At 37.9% G+C, this 19626-nt stretch overlaps 2 protein-coding genes across 2 annotated transcripts; one reads left to right on the plus strand and one right to left on the minus strand.

The window, feature by feature from the left end:
* Positions 1-3439: 3439 nt before the first annotated feature.
* Positions 3440-5992, minus strand: LOC135691741 (uncharacterized). Its single transcript, XM_065209701.2, has 2 exons — positions 5837-5992; positions 3440-4576 (listed from the first exon to the last, which is right to left on the minus strand). The coding sequence occupies exon 2, from the start codon at positions 4574-4576 to the stop codon at positions 3536-3538; it is 1041 nt and encodes a 346-aa protein (XP_065065773.2). The 5' UTR covers positions 5837-5992; the 3' UTR covers positions 3440-3535.
* A 639-nt stretch (positions 5993-6631) lies between these two features.
* LOC135691742 (uncharacterized) lies at positions 6632-7783 on the plus strand. Its single transcript, XM_065209702.2, has one exon. The coding sequence runs from the start codon at positions 6647-6649 to the stop codon at positions 7685-7687; it is 1041 nt and encodes a 346-aa protein (XP_065065774.2). The 5' UTR covers positions 6632-6646; the 3' UTR covers positions 7688-7783.
* Positions 7784-19626: the final 11843 nt, after the last annotated feature.

Consider the following 19626-nt stretch of genomic DNA (forward strand, 5'->3'; position numbering starts at 1 on the left):
GTCGGAAGCATCTAGCCCTCCCCCATCGGAGGAAATTTTAGGTTATTGTCGGAGCAAATTTGACAAAAAACGTACGAAAACTGCTTATTTTAGTCATTTTAGCCCCCCTGTCGGAAGCTCCAACCCCTCTGTCGAAAGTTTTCTGGCGCCACCTCTGATTGGAAAGGTAATTTAGAACTTGCCAAGAAAGAAAAATTATCCCTAAGCTGAAAATACAGACCTGATCTGGCTGGTGTTTTGTTTTGACAAAATGATTTCGAGAAAACAGATAATCTCAGAAAGGTTTAAAGGGGGCATAAATGAGGGTAACAATTTATTGTCTTTTCATAAAACCTGAAAAGTGACACTAACAACTGTCAAAGTTATTTCGGAACAGTTCGATATACTTACCTGAGGACGAAGAGTGACGATTTTGAGGAACTTAACTTTGTAATTGGTGCCTTGACAAGGAAATGATGCTTAACGAAAAGCGGTGCTACTCAATGTCTGTAAAACTAAACGTCATACAAGATGAATTCAGAGGCGGACTGGCTGGTCAGGCTTTTCGGGCGATCGCCCGAAGGGCCGGTCGGTTTAAGGGCCGGCTGATAAAAGTGCAAACAAATAAATTAGCTTAAAAAGTGAATGCGAGGCAAAAAGGTATACCCATGCGTTGATTTGTTTGCATTGAATTTTCAGAGACTTTGTGGGAAAGAATAAATATACACGCGAGTACTCCAAAACCATCAAAATTATGAATCCATTATTGTCACCGCAGCCAAACACACTTTTTCAGGAAACATTTATATTTTCTCTTGACGGTATTTCCTTTTTAACGACATGCTATACTGTAACACCCCTGTTTCAATGCGATACATAAGATTTTAACCTGCCCTGATGTCTTTTTACTAAGCTTTTGCTTGAAGCTGGTCATGTTTTTGCCTAAGCACAAGCTATTGCTAAATGTAATAAATTTAAAAGTCCAAAAATTAGAGTTCACTAAGCGATTTGCTCTGTGATGTGAAGCAATGGAGAGGACTTACGTAGAACAAGGGAAGAGCAAGAAGACTTCAGCCAAAGGTGGTACACAAAAATTTCGCGAGGAAAAGCTGCGAGACTTAAAACAGGATTCAGCTACGATACAAAGCTTTTTTTATCAAGCAAAAGCCACAAACGTCACAAAAAACAGCAGGGTCTCGCTCTTGCTCCTTTCAATAAACTCATACAAGTTATGGTAAGTTTATAAGGCCTATACTATCATAAGTCAAATGCATCCCCCGCCCAACAGGGGTACGGTGCTACACGACAAAATTTCAACAGGGGTGCCCATGTTATATTTTTGGGGTCAGAAATTGACAAATCGATATTTTTGGGCTGCTGAAAATCATTTTAGTTTTCCGGAGGATTAGAAAATTATTTGACACAAGTGGAGTGTGAGCGCAGCCAAACCTGGAGTCCCTCATGTTAATGTTCTTAGAAAAACACCTGTTAGATGACATCCAGAACGATTACATTATCAACATATAAGTTACTGTATTTAGAAACAAAGTCCAACCAATGAGTTAAAGTTTTTGTTTTTTTACTACTTAGTCAGCAAACGACATATTCAACATGTTCTGTTGACCATGTTCTGTTAACCAGCATTCATCCATGCACAAAATTAATTAGTTTAAAAACTTGTTTTCCTTACAGACTAACATTTACTTGCATTTTTCGAGGAGTTTTTCATTTGCTATTATTGTGGGCCTGTTTTATCAAAATTTGCCCGGGCCAAAAAAATTAGCCAGTCCGCCCCTGAGATGAATACAGTAAAAACCCACGTGTAGAACTTACTTTTCTAAGAGTTTGGCAAAGTAGGTTCTTGTATTATGGGGTACTTATTGAAAGTTTAGGCTAAATAGGTTCTTAGCTAGATTCTTAATTTCTATAGAGTAAATATTGTTGTTGATTATCAGAAAATAGCATTAATTCTGGTCTGTTCTCCATTCTGACTATTAATTAGTGTACCAATGTTGCCAAATGTCCACCAACAATTGATCAATGATACTGTACTGTATATAAAATAGTAGCAATAATTGTTTCATAATAACAGTTCAAATTTAACATACACTGTGCTTTTTGAGTTTTATTTTAACAATTTGATATTCGGTCATCCTTTTCAATTTTGGTAAAAAAGTATATGAATTAAATGGTGAAACCCCACATATAAGAACCAGTTGGAAATTGTTTGGCTAAACAGGCTCTTATATTTTAGAGTATCAAAACAGGAAATTTCTGCCAGAAGGTTCCTGAGAATTGTGATGCTTTCATTACTAACTTGAAATAATCCACGCAATTGACTTTGCAGTTTATTAGAACACTGAGGCTCAGAACGTCTAAAATTTGAGGATAAAATAAAAATGAAATGCTCAAACTTGTTTATATACTGCTTGGTTTTCTTTGATCTTTTTACTAACCTATTTAGGTATATTTCTATTATTTGTCTATTATTTGTAACGCTTCAGTAGCTAGCTTTCTCAAGAACAAGAAGATGCACATTTCTGTTCAAGAAGTAAAATTCTCTCAATCAGTACAACAGCTTCTTGATATTCACACCGATATGTGCACTTTGAACCAAAGGTCATCCTTTCTTTCTTTCCTTAACGTCTGTTACTAGAGTTTTAGCATGACACCCCCTCCCCCCTCTCTCAACTTTTTCCTAAATATCAACAATCAATGCTTTTCTGAGAATCGTCGAATTGTCTATCTGAGTGGTATAGTAATTTGTTGAATTTTAGTCTAGGAGGTGCATTTCTAGCCATTCTAGAAGGCTTAATTTCAAAAAATTTTTTTCCTGTCAGACCCAACCATGGTGGGTCCTTCTATGTCGCTGAACTTAATTCCTACCCCCCCCCCCCAGCACCTCTGTTGTTGTGACACTATTATTTTTCAGAGTCCAGAAAAGTTGTTAACCTTCCTCCAGACAAAAACATCCCAGAAGGCAAACCTTCCTCACAACACAATAGAAAATGGGCGTGGTTTGGGTGTGTCATAGGAGCTTCTATTGTTTTTGTGAATCTTCCTCCGGTCAGTGGCCGTGCGACCGTAATATTTTCCTGACTCTGCTATTTATACTATTTTACCCAGCTGCCCCGCTTGCATTAATAGCAAAAAAGGTTTTTCTGGAAAGAGTGGGCCCCGTTATGGTTATTTTTTCCGGCCCTCTTCTAGAAGCCACAACGCCCCTGGGACAGCCACATCGGTCTTGCAGATCTAAAAACAATAACACTAAAACATGCGATTCTGCTATCGGGTTGCATTTACTGGAAAACCCAGATTGTGCAAAAAACTATAACGATGACATGTTTCGGATTTTCGGTATCGATACAGCAAAAAATGATAGCTATTTCTCGAATATCTGTGAAATTATTCCTGAAGACGAAGCAAATATTTTGATACATTGTAAAAAAATACACGTGAATTCTCAGCAAATTAACATTTCAAAATCATTAAAGGAAGTTGAAGATCAAGAAGAAAAAAGCGTGCTCAAACAACGTTCAACAGTCAGTGAAATTTGTTACTTGCTTTTTCCTTCGACCGCTTGCTCTTCACCAGCCTTGTTGTCAGATGCGGTGATAGCTTTGATGAATCTTGTTGCCAAAGATCTGACAGAACAGCTTTCATTGATGATTTTAATTTCCTTTTCAAGCCATCTGTCTACGTAATTCTGATCTGTGCCTTCGTCTGGAATGGCTTGAAAATCAGTACGAACTGATGGCAAAATGGCAAAGAATCCCCTGCATCCACCACCTATTTCTTTGGCCTTTGATCTCATTGTTTTGTAATGCATCACTTTTGGGCTTCCTGCTCCTTCAGCACGTTCTCCCTTCTGCTGAAAACTTGTCAGCTCTTGATGGAGGATTTCGAAGAAACCAGCAACATGCTCTAGACCATCAATGAAATTTCTAAGAGCTGGAACCAAGACATCAGTCACAACCCTGATTACGGCGTACTGGATTTCAGCTTCCTTTTGCTTCGCAGTGGCTTCTGCTAAATCTCTTCGGGCTAAGCCAAACAAAATTGGGGAAGCAATAACATCGACATATGGTACAAATGCAAGTCCAATTGCCCAAGCATTTTTAGTACTTGCAGAATCTTGGAGTTCTTTAGCTTTTCTTTCATACTCGGCAGTCAAATCTGTCAATTCAATTACAATTACACCGGCTTCATCTTTTCGCTTCTTTAGTGTAGTTAACATTTCTTCGTGGATCTTGACAAGCACCTTGCAGGCCTCTTTGTGAGCCTCTGCTTCTTCTGTGATATCTTTAATGCTCTCCCACCACTCATCCATGGTTAAGGCCTCATAGTATTCAAAAAAGTCCCCAATGTCTGCTACACGTCTCGTAACAAATGGAAGCACACCCTTGAGATAAGCAACAGCATCATTTCGGGTTTGATCGCGTAACTCCCTGGCTTTCTTTGCCGTGTCTGATTGTCCCCCAATTGCTTTGTCAGTGAAGAGACTCCTCATGCTCAACGAAAACAGCCTCATGTTTACAGGAAGGGAGATCAGTTGAGAAGAAATATTATCAACTTCTTTTGTGAGTGTTTCTGTCATCTACAGAGAGGGTTAACAAATTCAGTTTCATTTTAAACTTTGCTCTTTCATACAACTCAACGTATTCAAGACAAGAAACGATTTAATTTAAATTTTAAAATATCAAAGAGTCAACTGATCAACCTATTACGTAGTTTTGTTTTAGGTTATTGTTATTGTTATACGTAGCTGGCCCTCTGTATTCTTAGAGCTAAGGAGGTTTAAGGGCTGAAATTTCATATGTTTTAAGCAATTTTGAGGGCTGATCCCAAGCCAAGGTCTTACGCCACAAAGCCAAGATCCATCCAAAAATCTGACTTACGCAAGAACTTTAGGGGCAAAAGGGCGTGGTCAGAAAAAATGGTGTGGAAATTTAAACAATCCAAACTTTAAGCTTAAAGGACCGTTTCGAAATTCCAAAGTGTGAATAGTTTTCTCGTTTTCTTTCTTAATAGCTTTTTCATATTTCCCAAAGGGGGTTGGGGTGGGAGGCTCACAAAATTTAAAGAAAAGATGAGCCAAAAATTTCAATCGCGAAAAATGGCGGCGATTTCTTCAATCACAAAAATTTCAAATTTTTCAGAAACCCAAAAATGACATTTTATTAAATTTACATACAGACCCAAAAATTGAGGCAGATTTTTCGAAATTTCAGCAAACATGGATTATAAATTATCCAGAAAATATAGTTGTGGAGATTTTGAAACATTAAATTCACTTCACAAATTTAAAATCTGACTGCAGCTCAAACATACGTCGCTGTAGTCTGAATCTGCACCTGTCGTTTAATTAAACTGCATTTTAGCATAACAGCAGCGTTGAAGTTTAAGCATAACTAAAGTTTGAAAATTAATAGAAAATCTCATATATAAAAACTCATGGATTTGAAGAAGTTTGTGCCTTGCGGTTATTCATAACTCATTCTTAGATATTTGCAATTTTGAACCTAATTTATATGGGATTTCAAAATGTAAAGTTTTCAGGTTTCTTAGCACCTTCCAACTAAACCCAGTATTTTATCGGTTATAAGTCAATTTTTTAATAAAAAACCTGTATGTACTGGTGGTTGAAAAATTGCTTTTATAAAATGATTGGGCAAAGATGCGTAAAATTTCTAAAATTTCCATTTCTTCTTTTGAAATTTGATGCTATTTTGATGGAGCTGCCAACAAACTTCATGGTCTCCCAGCCTCTAGTATGTTTAATTGTATAAATAAGTGTAGAGAATTCAAATTGTGTCTACTTGATATGTGAGAAATATTTAGTAGCTAAAAAACGTACCTTTGCTATCTGCCTTTTTTCCGTTCTTCAGACTCGCTTGTTTGATGCGCTCTTGTACTCAGTTGGATGAATCAGACTGGTTTGTTATCGTCTCTATCTTTAATTTATAGAGTCCGAAAGGTACAAAGAAGATCGTTGATAAACAATTGAATGCGTAAATCTACTTTAGAAACTTCCCTAAAAGGTCAACGAGGAAAAAATGTGGTTTTTCCGCTTTCAACTAACATTTGCTTTCTCATTCAAAATATGTACCCAAGGGATTATTGTACTTTTTGAACAAGTACCCGACAACCGTGACAAAAAACAATCAGAAAAGCTAAATTAAATATAGTTAGAAATGATGTTAAACAAAAGATTTTCCGGTTTCGTGTCAGTAATGTATTCTTTAATTTTCTTAGTGCTCCTCTTGTTAATCTGTAATCCGGAGTTTCGAAACGGTTCTTCAAGCTTTGGATTGTTTAAATTTCCACAGCATTTTTCAAGACCACGCCCTTTTGCCCCTAAAGTTCTTGCGTAAGTCAGATTTTTGGATGGATCTGCGCCTGAACGACACCTTGGCTTGGGATCAGCCCTCAAAATTGCTTAAAACATATGAAATTTCAGCCCTTAAACCTCCTTAGCTCTAAGAATACAGACGGCCAGCTACGTATAACAATAACAATAACCTAAAACAAAACTACGTAATATGTTGATCAGTTGACTCTTTGATATTTTAAAATTTAAATTAAATCGTTTCTTGTCTTGAATACGTTGAGTTGTATGAAAGAGCAAAGTTTAAAATGAAACTGAATTTGTTAACCCTCTCTGTAGATGACAGAAACACTCACAAAAGAAGTTGATAATATTTCTTCTCAACTGATCTCCCTTCCTGTAAACATGAGGCTGTTTTCGTTGAGCATGAGGAGTCTCTTCACTGACAAAGCAATTGGGGGACAATCAGACACGGCAAGGAAAGCCAGGGAGTTACGCGATCAAACCCGAAATGATGCTGTTGCTTATCTCAAGGGTGTGCTTCCATTTGTTACGAGACGTGTAGCAGACATTGGGGACTTTTTTGAATACTATGAGGCCTTAACCATGGATGAGTGGTGGGAGAGCATTAAAGATATCACAGAAGAAGCAGAGGCTCACAAAGAGGCCTGCAAGGTGCTTGTCAAGATCCACGAAGAAATGTTAACTACACTAAAGAAGCGAAAAGATGAAGCCGGTGTAATTGTAATTGAATTGACAGATTTGACTGCCGAGTATGAAAGAAAAGCTAAAGAACTCCAAGATTCTGCAAGTACTAAAAATGCTTGGGCAATTGGACTTGCATTTGTACCATATGTCGATGTTATTGCTTCCCCAATTTTGTTTGGCTTAGCCCGAAGAGATTTAGCAGAAGCCACTGCGAAGCAAAAGGAAGCTGAAATCCAGTACGCCGTAATCAGGGTTGTGACTGATGTCTTGGTTCCAGCTCTTGGAAATTTCATTGATGGTCTAGAGCATGTTGCTGGTTTCTTCGAAATCCTCCATCAAGAGCTGACAAGTTTTCAGCAGAAGGGAGAACGTGCTGAAGGAGCAGGAAGCCCAAAAGTGATGCATTACAAAACAATGAGATCAAAGGCCAAAGAAATAGGTGGTGGATGCAGGGGATTCTTTGCCATTTTGCCATCAGTTCGTACTGATTTTCAAGCCATTCCAGACGAAGGCACAGATCAGAATTACGTAGACAGATGGCTTGAAAAGGAAATTAAAATCATCAATGAAAGCTGTTCTGTCAGATCTTTGGCAACAAGATTCATCAAAGCTATCACCGCATCTGACAACAAGGCTGGTGAAGAGCAAGCGGTCGAAGGAAAAAGCAAGTAACAAATTTCACTGACTGTTGAACGTTGTTTGAGCACGCTTTTTTCTTCTTGATCTTCAACTTCCTTTAATGATTTTGAAATGTTAATTTGCTGAGAATTCACGTGTATTTTTTTACAATGTATCAAAATATTTGCTTCGTCTTCAGGAATAATTTCACAGATATTCGAGAAATAGCTATCATTTTTTGCTGTATCGATACCGAAAATCCGAAACATGTCATCGTTATAGTTTTTTGCACAATCTGGGTTTTCCAGTAAATGCAACCCGATAGCAGAATCGCATGTTTTAGTGTTATTGTTTTTAGATCTGCAAGACCGATGTAGCTGTTCCAGGAGCGTTGTGGCTCCTAGAAGAGGGCCAGGAAAAAATAACCATAAAGGGGCCCACTCTTTCCAGAAAAACCTTTTTTGCTATTAATGCAAGCGGGGCAGCTGGGTAAAATAGCATAAATTGTAATAATACGAGAACAAAGGCGGCACCACCAACTTGATAATGGGGAGGGGGCTAGGAATCAAGTTTAGCGACATAGGAGGACCCACCATAGTTTGTTCTGATACAAAAGAAAAGTTTTGAAATCAAGACTTCTAGAATGGCTAGAAATGCATCTCCTAGACAAAAATTTAACAAATTACTATACCACTCAGAATAGACAAATCCACGATTTTCAGAAAGGCATTGATTGTTGATTTTTAGGAAAAATTTGGGATTTGGGGTCATGCTAAAACTACGGTGGCCCACAACTGCCATGCACTTATTTTAATCTGATTCACATATAAACAAAACAGATTCACATTGAAACAAACCGATTCACGTAGAAAGATAAACCACTCACACAAAATTCAAGTGAGTCGCTCAAAAAGAAAAAAAATCGCAGAAAAATGAAACTCGTCACACATTTTTAGTTTCAGTCGCATAAAATTCTGTAAATCGCACATAAAGCAGAATGAGTCGCCCAATTAGAAAAGAGGGCGCATTTAAAAAGAATGGGTCACACGTTGGAAAAGGGTAGCTTTTTTATTGAATTGACTGAATTTCAGCCATGAGACAAGAGCAACTTTCTCATTATTGGAATAGAATAACATGCGTGTACTTTTGGATTATTGGGACTATTGTTGAATTTCGATCACAGAAACATGCAGACAGGCTAGAAGTCCAAACTCAGCTAGTTACCCGAACTGCAGTGTACGACAGTTTCCTGCGAGATCTCGGGTAGGCAAGAGGTCTCGTTACAAAAATTCAAGTGTACAAATGTACACTATGACACGAGTTTATACTTCTAGTGTACACGCAAAAAAATATTAAGTTTTACATACAAATATCTTCGTGAGAAACTGATTCGTTTTTAGAGGGAATGTGGTTGAGACATACGCATACACACAACAGCCCTGTTGTTGGACTTGCTGCAAGTCTCTCTCTCTATCCATAAGAGTTGATAGATTAGATCAGGGTCGGAGTGAAAACATGGCGTCTTGTCTCGTGTGCTCTCTAGGTCTATGCGCAGCGGATCATAGGCATCGTGCGCGCATACACAACATATTATGGCGACGAGCTATCTAAAGAACCCTAAGAAGGATAAGAAAGTAATAATTTCGACAAGAGAATACGAAATATGGAAGAAAACGATAATCAAATAGGCCAGGCGCAGCAACCGCAATCAGTATAGATTCAGTTACCTCCAGTTAAGGAATTTGATCCAAAAGGAGACCAATCTACGGTAAGTCAAAGGTGGCAAAAATGGAAGAAAGCGTTCGTTTATTTTCTGAATGCAACAAGTATTCAAAATGATAGCCAAAAGAGGGCAACACTTTTGCATCTTGTAGGAGATGAAGTGCAAGATATATTTGAATCATTAGGTGAGGTAGGCACAACATATGACCAGGCAGTAAATAGGTTAGATAGTCATTTTGATATCAAGAAGAACATTCCATTTGAAAGATGTGTATTTCACGAAACAGGTCAAGAAACAGGAGAGAACATAGATTCATATGTCACTAGGTTGAAAAAGTTAATCATTCATTGTGAATATGGTGGTGCAGGTAGAGATAAGAGATCAAGTAATAGCAAAATGGAAATCAAGTAAGCTTAGAAAAAGATTGCTACAAGAGCTAGATCTCACATTAGATAAACTTCTAACAATAGGAAAGCTCATGGAACAATCAGACCATCAGACAAAGAAGATAGAACAACAAAATGGTGCAGGCTCATCAGCCGACACAATGAAAGAATCTTTCTTAGACCTGAATAAAATAAGGCCAAATAAATAACAGCACAAAGGTAGGCAAGCAAACAGAAAATACACTCAACAAAGGGAACATGTGGCAGATGTGGAATGAAAAATCACAACACTGAAGACTGTAGAGTGACCAAAGGAGAAAAGTGCATGAAATGTGGAGTAATGGGACACTTTGCAAAATGCTGTAAGACCAAAAATCCAAAGAAACCAGAAAGTCATCAAGTGAGAGCAAGTGATGTCACAGCAGAAATTTCAAATGATGATGAAACATCAATATTCAACCATTCAGAAACCCAAGCAAAATTCTATGTCACAAAAGGTTCAGGAAGGGCATTGTTAGGACAAAAGACAGCAGAAAAGCTTGTTATATTAAGAGTAGGCCCAGTTCTAGGTTTTAAAGCAGATCCAACAAATTCACTTCACAAGTCAGTAAATGAAATCAGTCAAGAACAGCCAACTAAGCACAAAATAGACCCTGAGATTCAGAAAGTTCTGGACAACAACAAACAAGTATTTGAAGCAGGAGCGGATCCAGACTATAGCAACTGTAGCTCGAGCTATAGTCAAAATCTCCGTGTTTGATTTTCGGAATTCAAAGTTAAGTGTTAATTCCTCCTCTGCTATCAAGCCTAGGTTATCAAATGCGATTAACAAACATGCAATGCTGGCAATGTGTCATCACAATGCCTCTCCAGATAAGATATAAAACACTGAGCGCAGAATGGTCTAATATTAAAACTTAGACGAATCAAAAGTTTCGTTCTTTGTTGACAGTAACCAACCAGAATTGAGCTACAGTGGATATTCCGAGCTATAGTCGGTCTGGGGATTTGCTCTGGAAAAGGCATCGAAGACAATGAAACCCGTACTATAATTTTTGGCGCGAGCTATAGTGAAGCTATAGTCAGGTTTGAAAATGGCCTTTTAACCAATAGAATATGAGTTTCTCAGCTTCTGCAAATTCATACGTAACTGCAATTTTATTTCGATCTTCTGTAGGTATCTTCAACATTGGCTAACTTTCGGCACAAGGAATTATTTTACATGTTTTGAGAAGTTCAGAATTTCATATGAATCTCTCTGATTATTACAATTGGCCAGTTTCAAGGGAACTTTATCAAAAACAACCTTTGCCCCTTCTGTCAAAGGGCAACAGGGGCGGTTGTACCCCCACACCCCCTTCTCTGACGTCCCTAGAAATAGAAAAAGGATGTTCGAAGGAATATTTATGAATACGAAGCAACTATAAACACACATGGTTATATCATTTTCCCATATAGTGGGCGTGTCCCGCAAGCAAGGAGGGCGTGGTCCCAATTCCAAAAGATTTTAGCTATAGTCACCAAAAATCCTGGATCCGCCCCTGGAAGGCATAGGTAAACAAGCTAAAACTACATATTGATGAGAATGTCATTCCCGTTCAGCAGCCAATCAGAAGATTACCATATCATACAAGAAAGAAAGTTTCTCCAGAGCTAGAAAGATTGTTGAGAAATGACTGCATAGAGAAAGTTAAAGGTCCGAGTACCTGGATAAACCCAATAGTAGTTGTACCAAAGCCAAATGGAACCATAAGATTATGTTTAGATATGAGAAGAGCTAATGAAGCCATAGTAAGAGAAAGACACCAGATTCCAAAAGTTGAAGAAATCCTCCCAGAGCTGCATAATTCAAAATATTTTTCAAAGATAGATTTAAAAGAAGGGTACCACCAACTAGAGTTAGCAGAGGAATCAAGGCACATAACAACATTTCTAACACATGAAGGTTATTTCCAATCAAAACGTCTTGTGTTCAGCCTATGAGCAGTTTCAGAAGGTTATTGAGCAAAGCATTGCAGGTTGCCCAGGCACAAGGTCAATATCAGATGACATTCTGATATGGTCATCGAGTAGAGATGAAATGGCGGAGCGTCTTGACACGCTATTCAAAGCATTGCTTGCCAGAAACTTAAAGATCAACTTGAAGAAATGTGTATTTGGAACAACAAAGCTCACATTTGCAGGATATTGTCTAACAGACAAAGGAATTCATCAAGGTCCATCCAAAGTGGATGCAGTCAACAATGCCAAAGTCCGAACAAATACAACAGAAGTAAGAGGTTTTCTAGGTCTAGTCAACTTTTCTTCACACTTTATCAAAGACTATGCCACACTTACAGAGCCTCTGAGGAAACTCACCTGAAAGGAAACTATATTTGCATGGAACAAGGAACAGCAAGCAAGTTTCACAAAGCTAAAGGAAAACCTTACAAATGCAAGCACAATAGTTAATTACCAGCCTCATGCAGGCATTACCGTTTTTATGTCGACCTTTGAGGAAAATACTACTTCGAAATAAGCCCCCCCCCCCTCGAATAAGCCCCCACGATCTTCGTGAAAGCCAACAAAGATATTGAACAAGGCAGGTCCCAGAGGGCTAACCATGGCGACACCATGCTTTTGTTAGTACATTTCGTTATTAAAGCTGAATATCTCAACTTGTCTATTATATGCGAGTCGTTCCAACTTGTCCTGGCAACCGAGATATGATTTAATTTGCATCCCTGTACTCAATGAGCACTTTTTTGGTATAAGAATACTTTTTTGCTGAGCCCAAATATTCTAAGATTATTTTTATTTTGAGCCTATGATTATTCTTTCTTTATTCTTAAGCGACACAAGGTGTAACTGAGTCGCATTGTAGCGTTAATGACCTCACGGCCGTATACGTCTATTTCAAGACATATAGCGTGAAACTCGCATTTGTTTTGTTTTCCAAAAAATTCAAATATACAAAAAATCATTCAGTGTGAAGATTGAGTCTAAGATTATTTTTAAATTATTCTTAAATTTCACCGATTTTGAGCTTTAATATTCTTATAGACTCTATTCTTTTAAGAAAAAAGTGTGCAGACCAAAAGCTACGTGTGCAAAATAATAACTATTCCAAAAGCAAAGGCTGGCATCAAAAAAGGAGACAACCTTTCTTTCTATGTCAATTTCAAATAGACACCCTGAAACTATCATAAACAAGTAATAGCCACAAAATATAATGCCCTTTCCAGAATCTTTGTAAGTAAGGGGATTAAATTACATACCAAATTTGCTTTTTTCAGTTCCAGCAAATGAGGGGGCTTGGGGATCATGTCAGTCAGATATTTCTTTAGTAGCGAATTGTGTACCTTTCTTTTTCGAAAGTGTAGTTCTGGTCACAATTTTCATTTCATTGGATTGAACCCCTCTCCTCCTAAACCAAAATAAACTTTTGCTTAAAAGAGAGTACCAATGAAAATATTTAAAATATCTCTCACGAGGATAAGTTAGAAAGTTTTTACAACAACTGTACAGTAAATGGATACTTTAAAAAACTTGAAAATCTGAAGGATATGAAATTATTTTTATTCAATTCAATACGAGGGTCACTCCAAAATTATTGAGATATTCAGTAACCGCTTGAGATATCAGTTTGAAATTTTTTTGGTGGCTTCTACCATCTATTTCACCCATGTTTTGTAATTTTTGTTAATTTCAAGCGCGAGAAAAAAATAGAAAAGGTTTTTGAATTTCAGCACCTTAGATGTTCTTATTTATTAAAAATGGAGCTTGAAAGACGTGATTTTCGCGCGATGATTTATTATGATTTTAAAAGGGGGCTGAAACAAGAAGAATGCCTAGCTCAACTTCTGCAGACATTTGGAGATAATGCACCTTCAAGGGCAACAGTTTTTCGATGGTTTGCCGAATTTAAGAGAGGGAGGGAGAGCCTTAAAGATGAGACCCACCCAGGGAGGCCCCCAACTGCTGTTGTGCCAGAAACAGTTGCCGCTGTGGAGAAGATGCTAAGGCAAGATGGTCGGATGACTTATTCTATGATGCAGGATAGCGTAAAGATTGGATCAGCAGCATTGCACACAATTTTGCATGAAAACTTGCAAGTTCGGAAAGTGGCTGCCCGCTGGGTGCCACATTGCTTGTCAGATGAGCAAAAGGAGCAGCGCGTCAATTGGTGCCAGTTTATGCTGCAAAAATTTAACGAAGGGAAGTCGAAACGGGTTTATGACATTGTGACAGGCGATGAAAGTTGGGTTTACCAATTTGACCCGGAGACAAAGCGCCAATCCTCAATTTGGATCTTTCCAGGTGAAAACCCGCCGCAAAAATTTCGGCGATCCAGAAGCGTCGGCAAAAGGATGGTTGCGTCATTTTTCTCAAAGACGGGTCATGTCGCAACCATTCAAGTTGAAGACCGTCGTACAGTGAACGCGGATTGGTATGTTAACCACTGTATACCACAGGTTCTAGAAGTTTGGCGAAATAAACGTCCAAGGACCGGCTTAAGAGGTCTACTTTGGCACCATGACAACGCTTCCGCTCACACAGCTGCTTTGACCATCGACTTTCTGTCCGAAAATTCAGTTCAGTTGATGACCCACCCGCCTTATTCACCTGATTTGGCACCTTGTGACTTCTTTCGCTTTCCAGCGGTGAAAGAAAAAATTCGCGGAACCAAGTTTGATAGCGCTGATGATGCAGTTAGTGCCTTCAACGAGGCTGTTTCTGACCTGGCTGCGGAAAAATGGGCCCATTGTTTTGATATGTGGTTTTATCGTATGAGACTTTGTGTGGAAGCCAGTGGAGAGTATTTTGAGAAACTGTGAAAATTTGAACACGATGCCTCTTGCGGTTTTTGAATATCTCAATAATTTTGGAGTGACCCTCGTATGCTGTGACAGACTCTGCTATACGAAATTATAAAATACCTAAATCATTTGCCCAAGTGTTAAGAACTTAAATTTCATCATCATTTCATTTAAGTTTGATGATAATACTTCTCTCTTCTTTTTTAATATTTCTTGCACTTTCTTCCTGTGTTTCTGTTTTTGTCTATATACATCATTGTTGTGGCAGCATTTTGATTAGTCTTCATGAAGTGAATTACGATACACTCATTTATAAGAAACTGGCTATAAGAAACGAGTACTGGACAGTCAGAAAAAATTAAGAAACTTCAGTACTTGAAGCGAAAATATTAAGAAACTTTGAAATCCTGATAAACCTGAGAACAACGAAATTTTGTAAAATCCAAGAACAATTCCCACATTTTCATACAGCACCAGAATGAATATTTCATAACATCATTCATGACCTCATAATTAAGAAACTCTTAAGAAACAATGAGTATTGAAATTTCCAGAACATTAAGAAACTGGAGTACTCAACATCGACCTTTGTTTTTTATAAAAAAATGAGTGTATACAGAGAAAGGCAAATTCAGCCACCCCCCCTTCCCCTAAGAACAATGTTGATTCACTATAGAAAAATGAAGGGGGTTATGGAGTATGCTTTTTCTTGTGGCTTGTTTGATATTTTTCTATACTCTCAACATTGTTTTGGGGGAAAGGGGGACGGAAGTAGTAATATTCGGTTCGGGGAAACAAATGAAAAAATAGGAAAGTACAGCGCAAAGTGTTAGGTGTTCCAAGTAATTTTGGCATTGTAGTTATGGCGAAATTAAATACTTATAAATTCCTGCAAGTATAACCAGGCTTCAGAACTGGATCAATTCCTGGCTCGACACCAGATGGCAATTGTTGTCAAATTCCAGCTCACCAACGCCCTGATAAATTTTCTAAAAATAGGTTTTAGCTATAATTCTGCACCATGACTCATCGTATAGTCGGGCTCTGCTGTTTACTTCCTTAAATTGTGAAAAATTTGCTGAAGTTTTGCTAAAGTTTGAGATCATTGAGATAAAGTTTAGGACAAATGAAAGGGTTTTCTATATGATCTACTTTCAAGTTAGGGGTCTGGAGGCTGGAACACAGGACAGGGTAGCATTCTCGCAAACCTGAATCTGTGGGCCTTTCCCAGTTCAGGAAATTCCCGATGCACATCACCAAACATGTGGCCACAAATCAAACGAATACAAATCAAATGATCATCAAAACCCTTAATATTTTTAGATTTCTTTGTTTAGTTTATTTTTCAATGACCAACTCGTGAGCTTCATATGGAAAGATATATTTTCTGAAGATCTTAATTCAAAACTCCATTTTAACTGCAATGTGTCTAAAAGCATGGCTGTTCCGCCATTGGTGAACCAACATGTGGTCTTGATTTTAGATCATACTGTAAATCCTCGAATTGGCCTCCCTCGAAATAGCCCCCCCCTTTCGAATAAGCCCCCACCCTAGAACTAAATATTGTCAATAAACCCCCCTCGAATAAGCCCCCACTGCTACCGTATATTCTCGAATCGTACCCCTCAACTTGACGATTTTTGCCATCTGATGTTGCCTATGGCGTTTTATTGAATTACCACAACAAATTCATACTTTTGGTAGTAATTAATTAAATGCTCATGAAGAAATTTATACTTAAAAAAACGAGGACTTTTAATAATGTCTTCTTAATGTCTACAATAATTTCATAAGCCCCCCTCGTATAAGCCCCACCTCGAATAAGCCCCGTCCAAAAATATCAAAAATAAATAAGCTCTCAGGGGGCTAATTCGAGGATTTAAGGTATTTCCATTGTCATTGAATTTTCTTTGTTTATATTCAAGTAAATATTTGCAGAATTTTAATACCTATCCTGAATATAAAACTATGCTGCATGCAGAACTATAGCTATACCTTGGACAGCAAAAGACTATGTCTACCCCATAGCCATTTGCAATATAAAACGTGAAGTTAACTTCAGCTTGTTCCTGTTAAGTTGATTTGGTAAGCCGTTGTCATTGTCATCATGCATATACAATAAGAGATAGTTGAAACATCTTGGAAAATAAATGTAATAGTATACTTAACTAAACTAAAAGTAAATGTAATAATATAGTAGGTCGTAATAATATATGGTCTCCGGCAAGAAGGTCTCGGGCCTCTACATGTCAAAAGATAGACAGTACAACAAAAAGTTCTGTAAGGTGAGATAATCCTCTAGGATCGTAGGTTGGGAAAACAAATTCGGCTGTAATGCTAACGAGAATGTTTAGTTTTTACTTAAGAAAAGAAAACAGTTGGTGCCTGTATTATCTCTGGATCCAGCTTGTTCCACACGACAAAGCAATGGGAATAGAAACTAGATCGAATCGCTGTGTTTCCCAATGAGAAATGGGGGGGGGGGGGGCATTTTCCCATCAAATCACTGTAATTTGGCCCTGGTTCTAACATCTATGAACAAGGCAAAAACAACAGTAATGTCAAATTTTAACAAATTCAACTGATTTTGCATACGGAGGGGTATTTCTATCAGGTAATGGGGTCAGAATTTTCAAATTGTAGAAAAAGATTGGTGATGACATCACATTCCGCCAATCTGCTGAGTCATGACATTGTGCTCATGATATTCATGCGCCATCTGAGACTGATCACATGAAGTTACCTTGTATGTACTGATTTTAAAAACAGGCTTTGTCAATGTTAAGTTGTAAACAATCAGTGCCAAATCATGTGAAACTACACTGATCACTCTGAAAGCGTATGAAAGCGTATGACCATTCCTTTGGTGTATGAATTTACAGCAGTGTAAACAACAATACACTGTTGAAAGTTTCCAGATAAAAGTTTCCCCCTCTATTTATGGTACAGCAGAGTACTGAATGGCCTCTAGTTTTTCTTTCAGTTCGTAATTCGTCTTGATGGGGTATTTTAAAGAAAATTTAACTGGGGTAGCACCAGCATACAGAGGTGTATAGTTGATATGAGTAAATGAGGCATCCTCTGGATAAGGTCATACGCTTTCAGAGCCAAATCATGTGAAACTACACTGATCACTCTGAAAGCGTATGACCTTATCCAGAGGATGCCTCATTTACTCATATCAACTATACACCTCTGTATGCTGGTGCTACCCCAGTTAAATTTTCTTTAAAATACCCCATCAAGACGAATTACGAACTGAAAGAAAAACTAGAGGCCATTCAGTACTCTGCTGTACCATAAATAGAGGGGGAAAACTTTTATCTGGAAACTTTCAACAGTGTATTGTTGTTTACACTGCTGTAAATTCATACACCAAAGGAATGGTCATACGCTTTCATACGCTTTCAGAGTGATCAGTGTAGTTTCACATGATTTGGCACTGATTGTTTACAACTTAACATTGACAAAGCCTGTTTTGAAAATCAGTACATACAAGGTAACTTCATGTGATCAGTCTCAGATGGCGCATGAATATCATGAGCACAATGTCATGACTCAGCAGATTGGCGGAATGTGATGTCATCACTAATCTTTTTCTACAATTTGAAAATTCTGACCCCATTACCTGATAGAAATACCCCTCCGTATGCAAAATCAGTTGAATTTGTTAAAATTTGACATTACTGTTGTTTTTGCCTTGTTCATAGATGTTAGAACCAGGGCCAAATTACAGTGATTTGATGGGAAAATGCCCGTGCTCTGATTTGCCTATTTAGAGGTAAATCGTGGTGTTATTCTTTCAGGTTATTGGGTCGTCACTCCACCACTCTTTGCTTTAAATATGAGCTGAAAAGATCGAGAACAACTCCTAGATTTTCTGTTTATCTACCCTTTTAATCGTGATTTTGTACGTAGGGGGTACACATACACAGGGGCGTACCTACCGGGGGGGCGTGGGGGTGTGGTAAACCCCCCAACCTTTGGAAAGTTGGTCGGTAAATTTTACGGATGGTCGGTAAATGTTATGGATTGTTGGTAGATGCGTATCTTGACTTTATGTCGTATATTGGTTTGTTTACATTAACTAGCAAGAGTTGAATTTTGGTCTGTAAATTCATCCGTTTACACCCCCCTACTCCAAGGTACGTCCCTGCACATACATATAGAAGAGCTCATGCTGAGGTGCAAACCAACAACCCGAAAAATAATTTCTAGCATAAAAATGGCCCAAAAATAGTTTTTCTTAACCTGTATCGTTTGTAAATAATGCCTTTCTCTATTTTTAAAACTTTTCTCATACTCAAGGTCTAAAAAAGTGATCCAGAAATTTATGAGCCCGAAATAGATCGAATTTCTATGTCTGATCTCCTTTGCAAAATTAAAACATTAAGATTGAAGCCTTTTTCATCCACAAAAAATGTTGACTTAGCTATATTTAAAATTGGAAACCACACATTTTTTGCGAAAAAATTACTGAAAGGATCCAATTTTATAAGCAAATCTATTAGATATTTCGCGGTTGCAAAAGACAAAAACAAACTCAGCTGAAAAATATGCAATTGCTAAAGAAAACTTTTACTAGCGCAAGGGGACCCGAGTTGTAGGTGGAAAGAGGGGGCTGGCTGCCTCTGGTCTCTAACATCTATACCAGCTTGAAAGCAATTTGAGCAAAAACTACGTACCCAGGAAAAAGTTTTAGAAAGTTGATAGAATACCCCTAATTCTTCGTAATTCATAACGCTTATGAAAACTTTCATCATAACAGGTAATAAATGAAAATATTTTGCCCTTTCAGCAGTTCTATATTTAGTTAAGTTTAATCAATATTTATTAAGCTCTTTGTACTTTAAATGTGGTATTTTACAGGCTTTGTTTTCAACATGTTTGCTCTATTTATCGAGTTATCAGGGCATCCGACGAAAGGGGGGGGGGGGGTCGGGGCCATGCCCCCACTCCACTCTTTTGCAAAACAATAAAGCTTTTTTAAGAATCTTTTGTTATTATTCTTAAAATCTCCCTTGGCCCTTCAACTTTCCAACCTGCATCGGAGCCCATGGAAACGTAGGCCAGATGCGGGCAATG

Source organism: Rhopilema esculentum, chromosome 13 (genome assembly GCF_057945365.1).
Source record: "Rhopilema esculentum isolate cy_ngs chromosome 13, ASM5794536v1, whole genome shotgun sequence".
Classification (NCBI taxonomy): Eukaryota; Metazoa; Cnidaria; class Scyphozoa; order Rhizostomeae; family Rhizostomatidae; genus Rhopilema; species Rhopilema esculentum.